Source organism: Rissa tridactyla, chromosome 4 (assembly GCF_028500815.1).
Source record: "Rissa tridactyla isolate bRisTri1 chromosome 4, bRisTri1.patW.cur.20221130, whole genome shotgun sequence".
Lineage (NCBI taxonomy): Eukaryota > Metazoa > Chordata > Aves > Charadriiformes > Laridae > Rissa > Rissa tridactyla.
In genome coordinates this window covers 76827423-76844678 of record NC_071469.1, presented here as the reverse complement: position 1 = coordinate 76844678, position 17256 = coordinate 76827423, and the positions used below count along the sequence as shown (strand labels likewise).

The window sequence follows — 17256 nt, the reverse complement described above, 5'->3', positions numbered from 1 at the left end:
ACCCTTGGCTTTTAGCAAAACAGCTCCTAGAGCAATTTAAAGAAGTCTGATGCATGCAGGGTTTTACAAAACATTAATCAGGCTCAGTCCATAAAACTATACGCATATGTGGTTTGCACAGCTAGGGCCACATGCACAGCTGGTGTAAATTTGCACGGGTCCTTTCACATCAAAGGCATGTGCTGGTTACATCAGGTGAGAGACTAGCCCCTGGTGTTCGCAGTCACCTGAATAATTTTGCTATGTGACATACAGGGATGTTTCCTGTTACGCATATGGGATATACTGTAGCAGAAATCATTGTTTAACTTGTACATATTGCACACTTAGACTTTGTAGACACATTGGATCTATAATTCATTTGAAAAGAGAATACAAACACCTTTTTTTAATAATTCTTTTATAATTTATAATCAATCTTTTGTAATTCCCAAGGTCACCTCTTCACTTGAAGGATAAATTCTGTATGTTAAAGTGGCATTTAAATTTCATTTATTTGCTACACAAGTAGACAAAATTACTAGTGGCTTATCGCTGTGGTAAATGCATGTTTCTTTTTTGACCATCACTGAAGTGAAACATGCATCTGTGAGGCTAATGCAACTTTTTTTGGATGTAAAAGCTTCTTTTACTCACTTGTGTGATAAATCTTTATATTTTCAGGCACTAATACAGGTTTTAGGTCCAAATTTTTTCAGGCAGGCGAAGAACAAGAATGTGTTTTGTTTCTTTAAAGAATCAAAATGTTTACTAATGCAAATGAGTCTTCCATTTGATTGGCGTAGTCAGGATTTGGTCCCTGGTTTATTTTTTGTTTGGTTTTATTCTTAGTCTGTTCATATTTTTCAATACAAAAGACAGAATTGTACAAAAATCCAATCATGGAATTAATGAAGAACTGCCAGCCAATATTGCCTGTGTATTTCTGTTCTGATATACAGCTTTCTGTGTTAGTTCTAAACCTCCTTGTGATTTTTTTTTCTATTCTTCTGGACAAAGATTATGAGCTTGAAATTAGGTAGTATTTCCATCTGGAGAGGAGGTGGTATGGTTGTAGTTCACCTTCAAATATTACCATAACTGAAGTTCTTCACAGGGTTCAACTCGGATAATTAGATGCAGCCATTGCCCTAGATTGTTCACCTTCCTGCGATGCTATGGGTTTGGGATTTTTACCCCTCTTGCTGGCACATCTGAAGTCATGAGTCCTCATAGGTCATTAACCGGAACAGAACCATCACAATACCATCAGGCTCTGTGTAACTAAGCTCAAATACAGTAGGTTAGTACAGATTCACATTCTGTGCTGAAACTGCTCTGCCAAATGAGGTCTGGATGAATTACCTGCGTCTGCTGGAGGGGAAAAAGCCTAAGAGTAAGTCTGAAAGAATGAGGTATGATTCTGTGCCTTCGCTTTTGTATTCCTGGGCAGGAAAATTGATTTGCCGTGCTGATAAAGTGGGTTTGAACTGAAGATCTGAGGCATAGGTGGAGACCTAGTTTTTTCCATTTTCGTGGTGGGCAGAGAAACCTCTAGAAGAGGTATGGGAGAGTGTCTGGGGGATGTCTTTACTGATGTTAGATTTCCCAGAGTTCATTTGTCACAGCCCTGCCTTCGATGTCTTGACAGAGGTATTCCTGTTGAAAAGGTAAGATGCTAACCTGGGGAGGTTTTTACATCTCTAGCGGGCAGCCAGGTAGTTTAATATTTCTTTAGGCTTAGCTTTGTTGTCATGGTCTCCCTTACTAAAACAGCCTTCAAAGGAATATCTGAGTAATTGTGAGGTATGTGCTGTTTGTTAGATGTGTGAGTCACTTCACTCCCAGTATGTACTTTGTAGTTGTAAGTAAAGATAACCTTAATTAAGGGTATTCATGTGCTGCTTGTCAGAGTAGCTTATGGGCTTGAAGTCTGAACAAGTACTTTGATAGCAGGGTATCTGGTGAGCAGGGTGAACAGAAGTAATTACCTGGTCAGCTGTCAAGTACAGTAGTCTAACAATGCACACGTAGTGGTCAAGATTGAATGAAGTTGCCCCTTTAAGCAAGCAGATTGCTGTTTGACTAGTAATAATTTATCCTGAAATAAATGATCTTGCAGAGTTCACTGTATGTGAACCTCTTGCCCCTACTGAATCACGCTTGGCTTTCCAAATTATATATAGCTACTGGGTATGCCCCAAACAGAGCTAGAGGGGACCTGGGGAAACCTGGCAAGCCAGTGCTTTTTAAAGTAATAAAACACTACTGGGCAGATGATGTAAGTGCCCATACATATAAAAATAAATCTGCAGAAAAGATCATCACCAGCCTGTTCTTCACATTTCAAAGAAAATTTGTTTTCCTTGCTCTGAGTAATGCAAAATCTGATAATATTACATGTTGTGTGAGATAGTTTCAAAGCTTCTTTATTTGCCAACACCAAAATAATAATTGCATGTTCTCTATGAAGTAAAACACTAGAGGAGTTTTTTTTAGCATCTGGGGATTGTGTCGAAAATGTAGCAGGTTTCAAGGTCAGTAATGAAGTTTGAAAAGATAGGGTTTTGTCTTCATCAGGGTTTTTGCTTAGCCTGATTACCATGATTAAAACTTGTGACTGAATTGGTTGCTCTGTTGCTTGTGAGGTACAGTCGCTTTTGCCTACAGCAGATCCATTTTTATGGCACCAGTAGACAAATTTAAGTGTGGTGAATGCACAGGCATGTAGAAAAGCCTGGGCTAGCGAAGTTGAAGGTATCCAGTGTTAGAGACCAAGGGCACTGCTGAGAAAGGGTAGTGGTGTACGCAGCCGAAGGAAGGTTAATATGTTTTAGCACATCACAGTGAGCTGACAGCATGGTTGGTGGCTGGCTAGTACAGAAGAGAGAAAATATAGATCACCTGCACGTGTGGCATTTAATAACCAATACTTTTAAATAATTGACTGAGGAGCAGTGCCTCACAAAATGTCAAATGCTACCGTTGGCCTTTTACTACCCGGTATTGACTATAACCTAAAATTGGCCTTTAATCATTGTTTAAAGGACAACTTGAAAATATGTTGAGGTTAGAGATATGAGGCCTGATTCTGAGCTTACTTGCACACTTGTAAGTCGAAATTGAAAATTAATTAGGAGATGAAAATTATTCCCAAAACACTCAGCATATATATTTTTTATATGTTTAGGCTCTGTCCTGTTCAGTCACGTAAAATGCTTTCTACTGCTAACTAAAGTTAGCTCTGATATGTGGGAGTCTCCGAATTAAAACCCTTTGACGAAATCCTTGGCAAGAGCTGTGAACCTGAGAGCTTTGACAGGGAAGATGAATGTTCTGTAAGTTCAGTTCCACTAAGGCTAAAATTGAGTTTTTGTGTCTCCAGTATTTTCTATTGTGGCTTTTTTCCTGGTACAGCTCCTCCTGTTTATGGAAGGAGGCAAGGCAATAGGAGTGCCTTCCTGCTCCAGGAAAAGATATTCCTGAGTAGCGTTCGATGAAAGCAAGAGGACATACAGCTTTTAGGAAAGCTTGCAAAGCAGATAGCACATGTTCTTGTAAGAACATGTACTTAGTAATGGATGTGGTGTGAAAAGTGTTCATGTGTTCATTAAAAATACCCAACAAACTTAGCATAACTGGAATCTCTGGAGATTTTTAGCAAAATTAAGTATTCATGCTTGCCTATGACTGAAACACGGATAAAGCCATGGGCAAATCATGTCACTGTTGCCTCATTGACATTACTTTTTTTTTTTTTTTCAGAGAATCAACAGTTATCTGTTCAGAGGTGATAGTTCAGAGCAGTCAGTTGTCAAGCAGCTTCATGGCTAAGTTGGTGGTTGAAACATTGTTTTTCTCCCCAGCCCCCATTTTTTTAACTCAGTTTAGAGTGAAACGGAGATATCATGCGTTGAGTATGGACCCGAATTTGAGAGCTCTGGTAAATGGTAGTCCGCATCATTAAACAACCACACGTTGCAGTTTGGTACCCTGACCTCTGACGAGACCAGCTAATCCTGCAGAAAATGAAGTAGCCTGTTGCTAAACTTTACCTCTTACATGTAAAAAGCAGCTCTTCTGTGGGAAGCTGTATATTCTGTAGAGGATTGAGATCCATTTAAAATTTGGCCAAGATGCCAGACGTGAATTGGACTGAAATTACATAGATTAATGTAACAAATCAATATGACTAGTCAAAAATCAGATTGACTGAAATACATTCTTGTCTTGATGAGCCATGTTGTTACATTGATTTTAATTTTAAAAAAAAATAATTTTTTTTCATTCATTAATGGCCTCATGTGATTCACTTCCTGAAGGGTGTTTGCCAGCCATCATGTGTTATAGCCCTTTCACTGGCAGAGGCCAGCAAAACCAAAAAGAAATGAGGGGAGGACAAAAAAGTATTTAAGTACTTAAAATTCTAGTTGTACTGTCGATACGCTCAGCCTTCCCAAAACTGTGTATACGGATTTTTAACAAACCATAACTTGATCCTTCATACCTCCTTAATACTGTAGAGGAAGCAAACTTCAGCTTTTTTTTAGGAAGGATGTCATCAAACTTCTGTGCTGAAAAGTCACTAGACTTGCAGTCAGTTTCTTTGAAAATGTTTTAAGATCGATGTCTGCCAACTAATCATGTTATATTTTACCAACAAAGTTGCTTTAATATTCTTTTTATTCACTTCAAATTTAACACATATGTCTTTAACATATATTGACCAAGCATTTAGTTAATGTTAACTGGAACGCCTTCAGATTTCTGTAGCCGTTCTCTTCACCCTTGCAGGAAAGAAAACGTTAGGTGACAGCTTTGGGCAGTTTTCTTTATTCTTTCACCTTGGCAGGTTGTTGTTGTTCGCATCATCAGAGCGGAGCAGGGATAAACAAAAACTTCTTTGTGGTACAAATAATGATTAAAGCAGCTTTGAACTCGGTGTGAAACATAACTACCACAACAAAGATAAATACAGAATGCTAAAGACCAGAACTATGGATTACTATTAAAGGAAAAAAGGCTCAGTGAAAGTGAGGAAAAATGGAATTACTTCGTTTAAAGAATATTTGATGAGTTGTATATTTATATTATAGTTTTAGTAAGCTAACATTTCTCTTGTCTTAAAGTTGATGGGCCATCCATATATGATTTTTTAAAAAAAAAAAAAACACAATTAGTAAAGCGTTATATCATTTGTTGTGTTTCATATTCTAAATAAAGGTATTAGCTTGCTCCTGATGGAAGTTTCATTGCTTCAGTGGGGGATTTGTTTTCTTTGTAAAGCACAGTTTCCACACAAGCTTTGTCCTAGAAAAACCTGTTACTTCAGGTGCCCCAAGAAGTGTTTTGGCTCCTGGTAGGTGAGTGTTGTTGTGGGTTGGTGGGTTTTTGGGTAACGGCAGATCCAGCGGAGGGAGCGCAAGCGGCTTCAGGGCCCCCCCCTTCTTCCCGGCAGGTCTGCCCGAGTGGGGCTATCGTGTCTCCTGTTGAGATCCAGTTAATCCTGAAGTTATTGGTATCCTATCTGGTAACCAGATTGTCTGGTAAAATATGAAGAACTGTGATTCATTGTAATGCTTTGCTCTCATTCTGTAGCAATTGACTCGGCTGCATTCTAGCAATTTTATTACTGCAAGTTTTTTCAATCTTTTATATGACTGAAATATTTTGAAACCCACAATGTTAATGAAAATAAGCCAGAGCTGGTACATATTTGACTGAATTAGGAGTAGACCTGAACTTCTAATGTTCTTTGTACATGTACCACATGTAAAGAAAAGAGTTGGGGTTTGCACCTCTCTAGATTTGAAGGGAGTAGCTCAGGTCACAAATTCATGTGCAATAGAAATAAAATAAACAGCTGGGTGTAAGGGTGCATTTAGAAATGAGTACTTTGGTTACCTTCTGTTCTATGGGATTCGTTGGTTATAGCTGGATTCATGCATTACCCCATTCCTGCCCCAAATAATGAACACAGATGTTTATGCTACTGTATGTTTTTATCTTGCAGGTTGAATTTGAGTGGCTTAGGCAGTTTTGGTTTCAAGGCAAGCGGTATTTGAAGTGCAGTGATTGGTGGCTTAAGCCTATGGCTAAATTGGAAGAATTTTGGAGAAAAATGGAGATTATGGTAAGTACTAGTTTTATAGTCTAAAGCCTCTAGAGCTTAATTGTGAGAGCACTCACAATTATTTTTTTAATTGTACTGTAGTAATGGGTATTAAACTTTATTCAGAACATATGAAAAGTAGAATCAGTCAGCCTTCTGCTGCCACCTCTTATTTTTCTCCCCAGTAGCCAGAAGAAATGTGAGCAAAATAACGTTGAAACAACCCAAGATTTTAGTTATTTCCTGACTTTGCTTGGTTTAAAAGTTTGGCAGCCTTATAGGATGACAGTAATATATCACATGAATTGGTACATGAAACTGTGCATTGTCAACTTTTTTGTGCAATCCCAAGATAGGCAACTCTGCCAGTGAGAGCAACGGTGAATTGCATCTGAGGAAAGTTGAGAATAAAATCTGATGATCTGGAGGTACAACTATCTCCCTGTAGTCCACCTGCACACTTACACCGTAGCTAGAACCACCAAGAGGAGATTATTTCTTGAATAATTGTAGTGATATTGGCTCCTTTGTGCTTGAAAGTATACCCCTGCTTTCTTTGTAAACACTCAGTGACGAGCACTGTTAGCCTGCGTGCTGTTGCTGTCCCAGTTGGGAGACTTTGCTAGTGAAAGAGTTCGCTACAATTACCAGCATGTCTGCCTCTAGATTTGTATGCTGAAGGCACTATATTGACAAACTTATCTTGCTCATATCCATACGTATGCATTAGGAGCTGCTTCTCAGTCATTTCTGCAGGTCACAGAGTAAGTCTCAATTTGCCCGTAGTTTGGAAAAGTTTGTAATGTAGCTGAGGATGCTGAATATGCTTTGTAGTAGAGACGTTTTTCAGTCTCTGGAGGCATGGTGCAACAGGAATATGCTCTTGGGTTTCGAGGGAAGTGTTGTGACTCAGTAACCCGCTCAAACATATTGTAAGCTTTTCCAGCAACTGGTTTCAGACTTGGAAAATACGTGTGGAAAAGTACAATGTTAATTTGTGAAATCAGTTGCTGCAAGGAATCAGTGACCATTAAACTTTCCTACCAAAGGAGAGAAATTATTTATAACTTGTTTATGTGGGTTTTTTCCTCATTTTTGTGTTCTTATGTCCTCACATTCTTGAATGACCTTTATAATTTAAAAAAAATCTTTTGGTTTGTTTTTCTTTCAAATGACAACTTACTCTCTTGTAACACAGGCTTAGATGAGGTAGAGACAAGAATGTTTGATTGTTATTTTATATCCATTGTGTGTTGAGAACATGGAAAAACAGCAAACTCAGGAATTCTCAAGGGTTAGGTTTTCTGCAATTGGTGTGACATTACCATGTGTCTCTAATTAGAAACATGGTGGCGTCAGTGTATCTCCTTTCAACAGGCCTCAGGATGATATTTATCAGCAAAGTAAAGGTTGGGCCAAGACAGAAGCTGCTTCTAATTTAAATTTTAAAAATCGCTTTAATGTTTTATGACTTATAACATATTAATCACAATTAATTTCAACTATTGAAGGAGACAGAAGAGAATGTTAATTGAGAATGTCTGTTTTGTTGAGTCTCTAAGTAAATTTGATGCTTACTGTATTTGGGACTTGGAGGTAGGGTGGGTTTTGTTTTGGTTTGGTTTGGATTTAACCTGCGTTTTTGTCCCTTAGTGTTTCAGAAGATGACAGTAGGGGGCAATGTTGAGCTGCAGTTTCAATGCAACAACAGGCATTGACTTAATAAAAATACATAGAAATGCAGCATTAACATCAAGAATTATCCCTGTTGCTTCAAGTTAGCTGTAATCTCTAAGATTCCATAACACAGGAAATCAATTGTGGGTTAACAAATTCAACAGCAATTTAACATAAAAAGTGCAGTGTTTTGGTGCATGCTTAGCTTCCACAGCATTAAGTTAAATCAAAAAGGTATTTCTGAAGGTACCCAGTAGTCTAGAGTCGATGTTTTTTCTCCAAATTTATACTTTTAGCTGGATGATTCTTTAAAAAGAAAAATCGTGTCAAAATGTTAAAAGTAAAAATGTCTTAGAATTGTTGATCTTGTCTTAGAATAATATTGTTGCTTAAAAGGAATTCTTTCTTAGAAGAAAATACTCAAGCAATGTATTTTTCTTACTTTTGTGTGTGAACTGAACAACTCTTGACTTATGTTTTTTTTATACACGTCTGGAGTGATAGAAAAGTCAGTCTTGGAGTCCCTGTGTGCCTTTTTTTTTTCCTTTTCCTTTGTTTAGTAAAGCAGTTATAAAGAAGAAAAGAAAGTTTCCAAAACAATTTCTGATTCTGCTAATTGTAATTATTCCAGTGTCACAGCAGAGTATGATACTGCAGGAAGTTTAAGCCAGTGTCTTCAAACCTTTGGGCTTTATTTAATATTTTTGTACGTTATAGCAACCACAGAATTTTATCATAATGTTTATTCCTGGCATTTCTTTCCCTGAGGATAGTTTTACTTAGAGCTTGCTCTTGTGATGTAAATGTTAAACCTTTCATTTGAATGACATTCTGATAAAACATCACATTTCCCACAATATTACCTCATGAATTTATGAACCACTAAATCCAAAGCAGTTTAACCAATCTTCTTCTCTTTTTCCCCCTCCCTTGAAAATATGAAGGCTATTCAAATGTTTGAGGCTTTTTTTTTTTTTAAAAGTCATCCAAGATTAACACGTTATCGTCTGCAACATCAGGATAAATGCTTGCGGAATTCAAAGGGAGAGTTACCATTTGAAAAAAGACTGTACAAGCTTTGCTTTCTGGGTAAAGAGAAGTCTGAAAAGCTGAAATCTCATGTGATGTGAGGAAGTCTTGCTGTAGCTGTTTTGAGATTCAGTGGAGAGACAATTTGTCTCTCAGGGTCTGATATCATGCAAACCTTGCAATCTGACATTTATTTTAGCTATGAAAATCTTTTAACACCATGCCAAATCGGTAAGAACTCCGGAAGTCCTACAGTCTTTTTTTCTTTATTTTGTTTTAGGCTGATTCACATTTGAAGAAGGAAAATGTAAATCGATGAAATGGGTTTTGTTTGTGGGGTGAAAACTAGACACATATGATTATACTTAAATATTGAATCTTTAAAGACTTTTTTGACATATCTAGTGTTCATTTAGAAAACAAAAAATAAAATAAATGAAGACCCTAGTAGTGCTATATGGTGTGAATTGTATTTCCTGCTTTGACAGTCCATTTAGCAATGTAGCAATGTATTTATATGGCAGTTGGCCTTAATAACCTTTATTGACTTTAGTGGGTAAGAGCCAAGGCTGGGATTATTAAAATGTATCAGTTTCATTGCACTATAAAATCACAACATATATAATTATGTTAGGTAGGCTAGGCTGCATTTAATCCTACCTATTTATGCAGGAATTTGGCAAGATGAAAAAAATTGTAGAACTAAAACACGGAGAAAAGTATGACTGAACTGGAGTTATATCTAACAGCATAACCGTTTGCCTGCAATAAGGATTTACTTAAAAGGAATGAAACATAGATCTTAAAGGACTCATTTTTAACGGTATAACTGAAACACAAGTAATTGTGACACCATTTGTTTCATTTTTGGCATCCTAGAATCCAGCTAACGATAATGAAATGAAGCACACCTTTTAATTTATAAATGTAGTGTAAAAGCAGAAGTGGGCACACTCTGTGTCGTTAAAATGAGCAAAGTGGCACTTCATGCAAACTGATATCTTTCTGCTCAACTTTCATCTTGATTTGTAAAACTTTTGAAAAATTGTATGGTATTACTGCTCTTCTCAGTAGCAGGCTTTTATCATTTTATACAACTAAATTGAAATCAGAAAGCAAGGCTATTTTCTCATAAAATTATTTTTCTTTCCTGTTTGAGGTCTATTTCATTATTTACTGCTATTGCTACATATGAAGTATGTCATAGTTTCAGCTATAAGCCACTATTGTCAGGGGCTTACAGCCTGACAGAATTGAGTCTAGGCTGAAACTTGAGCTACAAAATCTCAGCCCAGGGCCATAATATATTTCTATTTCTTTTTCTTCCTTTCTTTCTTCTCCCCCCCCCCAAATTAAAACAAGGGTTTAAATATGTATTTAAATCAGAGTATTTCAGTTCCAGAATAACCATAAAAAGCTGTAAGACAAAATATGCTTTTAAAAGGAATCCTCCTAGCTTTTGTAGACTTTGGCAATTTAAACAGCTAACCAATTATATTAAAAAAAAAAAATAACGGGATCACAAGCAGGCTGGCTGGTTCTTCAGCATTTTTCAGAAAATGCCGAGCAACTTAACTGATATTTGAATTGGTTTGACCTTGTCAGCCAAAATTCAAGAAATTCTGAGGTATTATTTTAATTTCGTTTTTTAGCTTTCCCGTTGTGCTTGGATATCGCAGTGTCACACTCCTTTAGTGGAGGGCCATGCGGTGATGGGTGATCGTATTTGCCTAATGAGCTGTGAAATGTAGGCACAACATGGCAGCTCAAACACCCAAATTTTAGCCATATTTCTTGTCTTTTGGGGCTCTTCTTATCTGTTTAGGCCAGACCCTTTAAATAAATGTTTTTTTAGCAGGTTATATTTTATGTATGCTAGGAGTCAGATGTTTCTGGAAATGTACCTTTTATCTTAAACAACAACAACAAAAGCTGATCCTGAAGACTTTTTCTTTTTTTTGGCACTAATTTCCTTGACCCCAGTATTTTTTGCTGTCAGAAATGGGAGAAACAATTCAGCATAGTGTGCAGTAGAATCACTACCAATCTTTTTTTTTTTTTTAAAAGTAAAGTTGTATTGCACATCTTTCAGAAAAAAGTATTTAGAATTCTGAGGGAATTCAGACTTAAGCTTACAAAACAAAGTGTGTGCTGAAAGCACAAAGGACTGTGTTTATGATTCTCTTTGAAGTGTTTTTGCAACAGGATAAGGAAAATTTTAGAAACTGTCTGATAGTGTTCAGGGTAAATACTTAAACCCCTTTAGAGAATTTCACACACAGATACTGTGCAGCAGAAAAAAGGATACTTATGTTTCCTAAAGCTGCTACAGCCTACAGCTTTGTACTTAAAGACAGAGGTGTTGAATAGAATTCTACTGAGGATACATCCAGTGACAATATCTACAGGAACATCAGAGCAAACCAGTGGATAGCACTTTCTATTTTTAACCCTTATGTGAGCAGGTTGAGATCTGAGCTGTGTTGATATGAACCACTATAGCGTTTCAGTTATAAACTGGAATTGTTAAAAGGGCAGTCTTCCAACTCATACTGCGTACTGTGAGAATTAAGCTGAAAACGTGAAGGTTATAATGTGAACTGGCATAAGCCAGGAAAAGTTTAGGACGATTTGTGTCCTGTGGGAAAGTGAGATGCGTTTGTGACAGCCCAAAGGGGAGGACGGTGGGTGGCTCGTGCAGCTGTGCATCACGTCGGGTGGCTGGTAGCGTGTGCCGCACCAGATGGTGCGAAGGCGGTGGGCATCTCTCCCACTGCTCCCCTCCCTTCCAGGGGCACGTGCACCTCAGCTACACACTTGACGGTGGTAGGTGTTCTTGTGCACACAACTTCATCTTGGTGAGCTTTGGTTTCGGATGACTAGAATTCTGTTATCTTGTGCTTAACTCTTGCTGTAATAGGGCTTCTTTCTGTCATCTTCACTATATTTTTATACTATCGGATGTATATGATAGTGTGTAGTAGACATGTTTACTTGCATGTAAAATGTGATGAGCTCTGTGTTAGTATTGAAAACATAAATACGTATAACACACAATCAGCAGAAATCAAAACTGTGTGTATAGGTGCCCCAGTCTTGCATTTGAATCGTGCAAATGGATCTCTGTGTCTGAGCTGAGCACTGGGGCTTAAGCAGGATTCTCCATCACAGTTTTCTCATAGTGGATAGGCTGCCAGAGCTGGTCCGCAGTGGGACAGTATGTGTATGTACGTGCTTCTACACACAAATACATACACAGCTATTTTGGGGCTTTTAACTGTGATGATCTTCTAATTAACTTATTTATGTAACTTCCGAATCATATAAAGTTATATTTAGAGAAAAAACATTTATAGGGAATGAGCACTGGGGGCGACTACTTGCACTTCTCAGCAGCAGAACAGCATAGGAAAAGAATCTAGAGAGCGCTAGGCTACATTGGTAGTACTGCGGGTCACCCAGTGTGTGGCAGAGGGGGAAGAGCTCAGATCGTAGCTCCTGCTGCATCCCTGCAAATCCAGTGCCAGTCCTGGAAGCGGGTATTTTAGAACCTGGTGTTGCCCTTTTATTGTTAATAGGAACTATGTGATTGATTTCAGTGAAAGCAAAATATGATGGGGCTACTGTAGATGGTATAAAATTGTGCGCTGTTTCCACTATTTTTCCCCAGAACCTTGGATGGACATATATTGGAATAACAAAAGATCTTTTTATCAACAGTATGTTTATCAAGGCTTATTATTTGCTGTGGAAATAGCGAAGTAGTAGTACTGTGCTATGGTCTTACTAGTCCAATTATTCTTTGCAAAGCCTTTTATGTTCTTTAGAAATCTATTTCCTAGTAGAAAAACAGAATAGAAGACCATATTAGAACACTAAGAATAACATTTCTTGAAAAGAAATGCTTCTGTATCTTTGAAATTGTGTATCTATATGTTATATAAAACCTGATTAATTATTAACTAATAGTTAAAGCAATTTCTAGTTCTCATTTATGTAATCACAGGAGTGATCAGATACAGAGCTTATGGATTTTTACATGCGTGTATGTATGTTTGTGGACATGCTACATAGATACGAAAAAAAGATTTGGTGTTGAAACTGTGAATTACAGTGGTTTGGCAGGAATAATTTTTACTGTGATTGCTACAAACTAGGGGAGACATGATTTTGAATAAAAGTGAAAGCAAATGGCAGTATGACTAAAATGTCACCATCTACACTGCTGTAATTTTTAAGGTTTTTTTCTAGAGTACAACTAATATTGCTAAACATGGTTTCATTGCTGTTGTATTTTAGTGGCTATGTAACCACTATAAAATAGAATGCAGCTGTTTTACTTTCCAAATGGCTTTTGTAAGCAAAGGAGGCGACATCTTCCGAAAAGCTGCCATTGTTGCATTGACACTTTTTCTTTCCTATCTGGTCATCAGTTCTTCTAATTCCTAACAAGATCATGAGTGAATAGTGTCTTTGCAATGTATTTTTTAAGTTACTTCGTCATTGATCAAAATTACCGCTTTCATTTTATGTATAAAGAAATAAAACTTGGCTTCAGTACTTGCCATGGAAAGCATTATGCTCTGATGGATTAGGTGCTAATTCTTTCACTGACCCTCTGTTTGACTTGTGCGAGTAACTTAAGTGTGGTTTTCAAAATTAGTGTGGAGATCAAAATGTTGAGGTTTTACTTTGGTTTTAGATTGCAGACTATTTCTGATCTTAAATTCCTCATCAATAAAGGGAGGCTATGATTTTTACTGTAACTGAAAAAGAGTTACTTGTGGGCTATGTCCTAGGGGGAGAACATTCTGCAGTTGAAGGAACCCAACAAATTTCTGCCTCCCCCCTACCATGAGTGGAAATTGTAGAATTTGGGCCACATCTAAGATTTTTTTTTTTTTTTTTTTTTCAGATGGGCAAGTTCTATCCATTTAAGTATGACAGAAGGAACTTACTGTGTTTTGGCTGACCCTGTTTGTCTCCTGGCAGTTCCCAGTTCTAGTTCTCGGGAGCTTTTCAGTGAATCTTTTTGGCACTTTTCATTTCTTACTAGACATGCTTCTGTTCCTGAAGCTGTAGACATAGTATAATGTTTACTATTCTGCAGTGAGAAGATAATTACTGGCTTTTCTGGAATGTCTCAAGTTAACATCAGGTTTTGGCAGTTCTCCTTGGACTGCTAGTGAGTCTGAACTCTAACTCTCACAGCAGAGGTTCTAATATAAGGTTAGTGTAGCAAGTCTTGTAAATTATCCCTGTAAAATAATGTGATTATTTATCACAATCAGACTAATGGCATCTCTTTTCATAGGACTCATTTTGAATTTCTGTAATGTAATTGAATGATGAAGGGAATGGTGAGAACAGGCCAGATTCTTCCTTGTGAATAGGAATGACATCAGCGGAGCTAAGCTCAAGATGAATCTGACTTCATGCTTAGCATGCGCTGTTCTGCAAAGTGCACCATGAATAGCTGGGAATAGTGCATCGGGTCACGTTGCCTAGCTGCGTAGGGATCAGTATGACTGTGTAATAAACTGAAGTGATTATTTTACTTTTTTGTGCATGTGTGCATATGTATGCATATATACACTGCTAATAATTATATTTTAGCTCAATCTTCAAGCTGCGTGCAACATGCTAATGGATTAAAGCTTCTTTAGCTAGCTGTAGAAGGTCAATTGTTTTGTCAGTGTTGTGGTGGAACTCAGCTCGGATACATGAAGTATAAGACTTCTCTTGTAATTTGGACACATGGCAGAGTAAGTTTACTCATTGTCATCCTTTACTGATTGTTTTCATTATTCTGTCCAATGTCATGCTTCCGTGTCATGAAATAGGAGTTTCTGTGCTGAAAAAACCCCACATTTCCAGTAGTAGGGTCACAGAATTCACTCCTTTGCTCAAAACTAATGATTTGCTATGTTGCTGATGGAAGATTTGGGTAAAAATGATTTTAAGATTAGCCTGTACAAACAGCTGATGCTGTGTGGTACCAAAGTACACAAAGGTTGCAGTTCCCAGAATTCCTTGAGGCGATAGAGTATCTGAAAATCTTTCAGCAGCTAAGCTTTATGTGTCTGTCTTCTCTTGTAGGGAAGAGGAAAGAGCACCATGGTATTACGTGTACCATGGTAATACATCTATCCCCAAGGAAGCAGGGATGAAGTAACATGAAATTAATTCTGTGTTGTGTTTATGTAGATGCTTAATGCAAAGGCCAATACAAGTCCTGGCTGTATCTTAGTCTGAAATGTTATGATGCTTTTAAAAGGATTAAAAATATACATAATTAGGATTATTAATGTTTCTCACATTTAAAAGTCTTCTCCTGTAGGTGGTATCTTCATTAATGCAATGTTACAGTGACTGACTCTCTCAGAGGAATGACAGTAGAGAAAGGAGAGGTTACTGTGCAATTGCAGTTTTACAGTCAAGGCTTTTCAGACTATTATTCTGTTACCGATCTTTTGTTGGCTTTCATGTAAGACATACTTGATACACATGATTATAAAATACCTATACGTTCATGGGTCAATTTCACTGGTGGTCATTATGCTAAAAGAATTGTGAATTTGCAGTATCAAAACTTAAGAACCTACTGGGGGAGGGGAAAGGATGGGTAAGACAACAGATGAATCAGTCTTGAAATATTGAACAAAACGAAAAAGTCCCACTGCTTTCTTTAAGAAGTCCTACTGTTAAAATCCAGGATACAGGACTGGTTTCTTAACTTTTTTCTTTGCTTTTCGTCTTCTGCGTTTTTGTTGTTAAATGTAAAATACTGTAATTGAATCACAGCATTAACTGGCTTTTTCCAACAAAACAGCAGATTTAGGCTCTTTGCTGCTAGTTTCAAAAGTAATATATATAGGGAGAGAGCGCGAAGACAAAAATTGAGCACATAGATGTATAATCCCAAAGGAATAAACTGACTTCTACTAGACAAGCTGAAAGCTGATTAAAATATTTCTCATCCTTTGGGTATGCAACAGCTTTGATGATGGAGAGTGTATTAATATTCAGCTTAGCTGCTTGTCGACACTTCAGACAGGTCCCAGGAAAGACTCTGATACTGACCAGGTTTTCTCACTCTGCCAGAAATCTTTATGAGACACAGAGCAGCACCCTTGTACCGGCAAAAGTCAAGATAAGAATAATGCTATTTAGCTATGTCTTTATTTTGGAAATTGCTTTTAGACATTTTGAAAGCATTGAAAATGTTAAAGAATTCCTTTAATGATATACACTAGTTTGGATACGACAAAGGAGAAAGGTTAATCTTACTTCTTCTAAAATAAGGCTGCTGTAATCTATTCAATTTCAAATGTGTTTGTCCGCGTTGTTTGTAAATATACAAAGATCCCAGTAATAATATCAGTGACCGAGATTTTTGGAGTGTTCTTAACTGCAATTGTTTTATAACGGTCAGATCTGAGGTGTTGGGGCAATGTTCTCTTAACTTCATCTATTCCCTTGTAATGTAATACCTACCTTCCAGACAAGAATGGGATGTAAACAGCTGCTTTATCAGCTGGTACTTCTTCTGTTCTTTTGTTGGCATGCTGACATATGGGGTGTTTGCTTTTTCCCTTTCCGCAGTGACTAAATATATACGATATCTCTGGAAAACATGTCATATGCTGTGTGAGGTGCCTTTAGGATGGCTCCAGGGCTAAATACTTCCTGTAATAGGTGAAAGTGCATGGTTTAATCAGCTTAGTTAACTTAATTAAGCTGTGCTTTTCCTCATGGTACAGCCTTAAAGTGTATTTAATTTAGAAACTCTATTTCATAGCTGTGGAATGACACAAGGTTGGAGAAATCCTGTGGGGTTTTCAAGTGGACTTGAAAAAAGGTGAAATTTGCTAGTTATTCTGCAATGTGAAGAAGTGAATTAAAGGAGTGTGTCCTTTTACTGAAGGCTTAAAGGAGAAATTCTAATGCAGTTTAGGTTGTGAAGGCTTCTCAAACTGAGAAAGTCTACTTTGTTTTTTTTTTCCCCATCTGATTTTAACGTTTTTATACATGGGAAGAGCTGTCCATGTTCATCCCAGCCTTGCCTTGCCTGCTTGCCAATGTGCCACCAGATTCTATGACACTGCCTTCTCTTATTATTCTTTGGAAGAAGGTCAAATACTGTAGCGTGATTGTGAGGATGCGGATCTTCTCTCCCCTGATCTCTGTGTCTCAGCAGAAAACATGATTACACATTAAAGTAATTTGAACTGAGTTGTTGTTCCTTGAGAGGTTCCTCTTTATGTTCTTCATGAGGTACTCCACATCAAAGAAAAGGTCTGATTTTCCTTGTGGTGAAACATTGGGATCCTGGTCCTAGTGGAACCCTCCTGTCTGGGAGGTTAGAGAAGGTTGATTAGCAAGGCACAAGCACAGCTGGAGACAGTAAGTGCTGAGAGAGTTCCACTTCCCATCTCATTTGGTTCATCATAATAAAC

General features: G+C 37.5%; 1 protein-coding gene across 6 annotated transcripts in view; it reads left to right on the top strand.

The window, feature by feature from the left end:
- FTO (FTO alpha-ketoglutarate dependent dioxygenase) overlaps positions 1-17256 on the top strand; it is a 249992-nt gene that overhangs the window by 74242 nt on the left and 158494 nt on the right. For all 6 annotated transcript variants that reach the window (XM_054198315.1, XM_054198314.1, XM_054198313.1 and 3 more), the window contains one exon: positions 5993-6112. In XM_054198315.1, coding sequence (XP_054054290.1) covers positions 5993-6112 — 120 coding nt within the window. The remainder of the gene's footprint in view (positions 1-5992; positions 6113-17256) is intronic.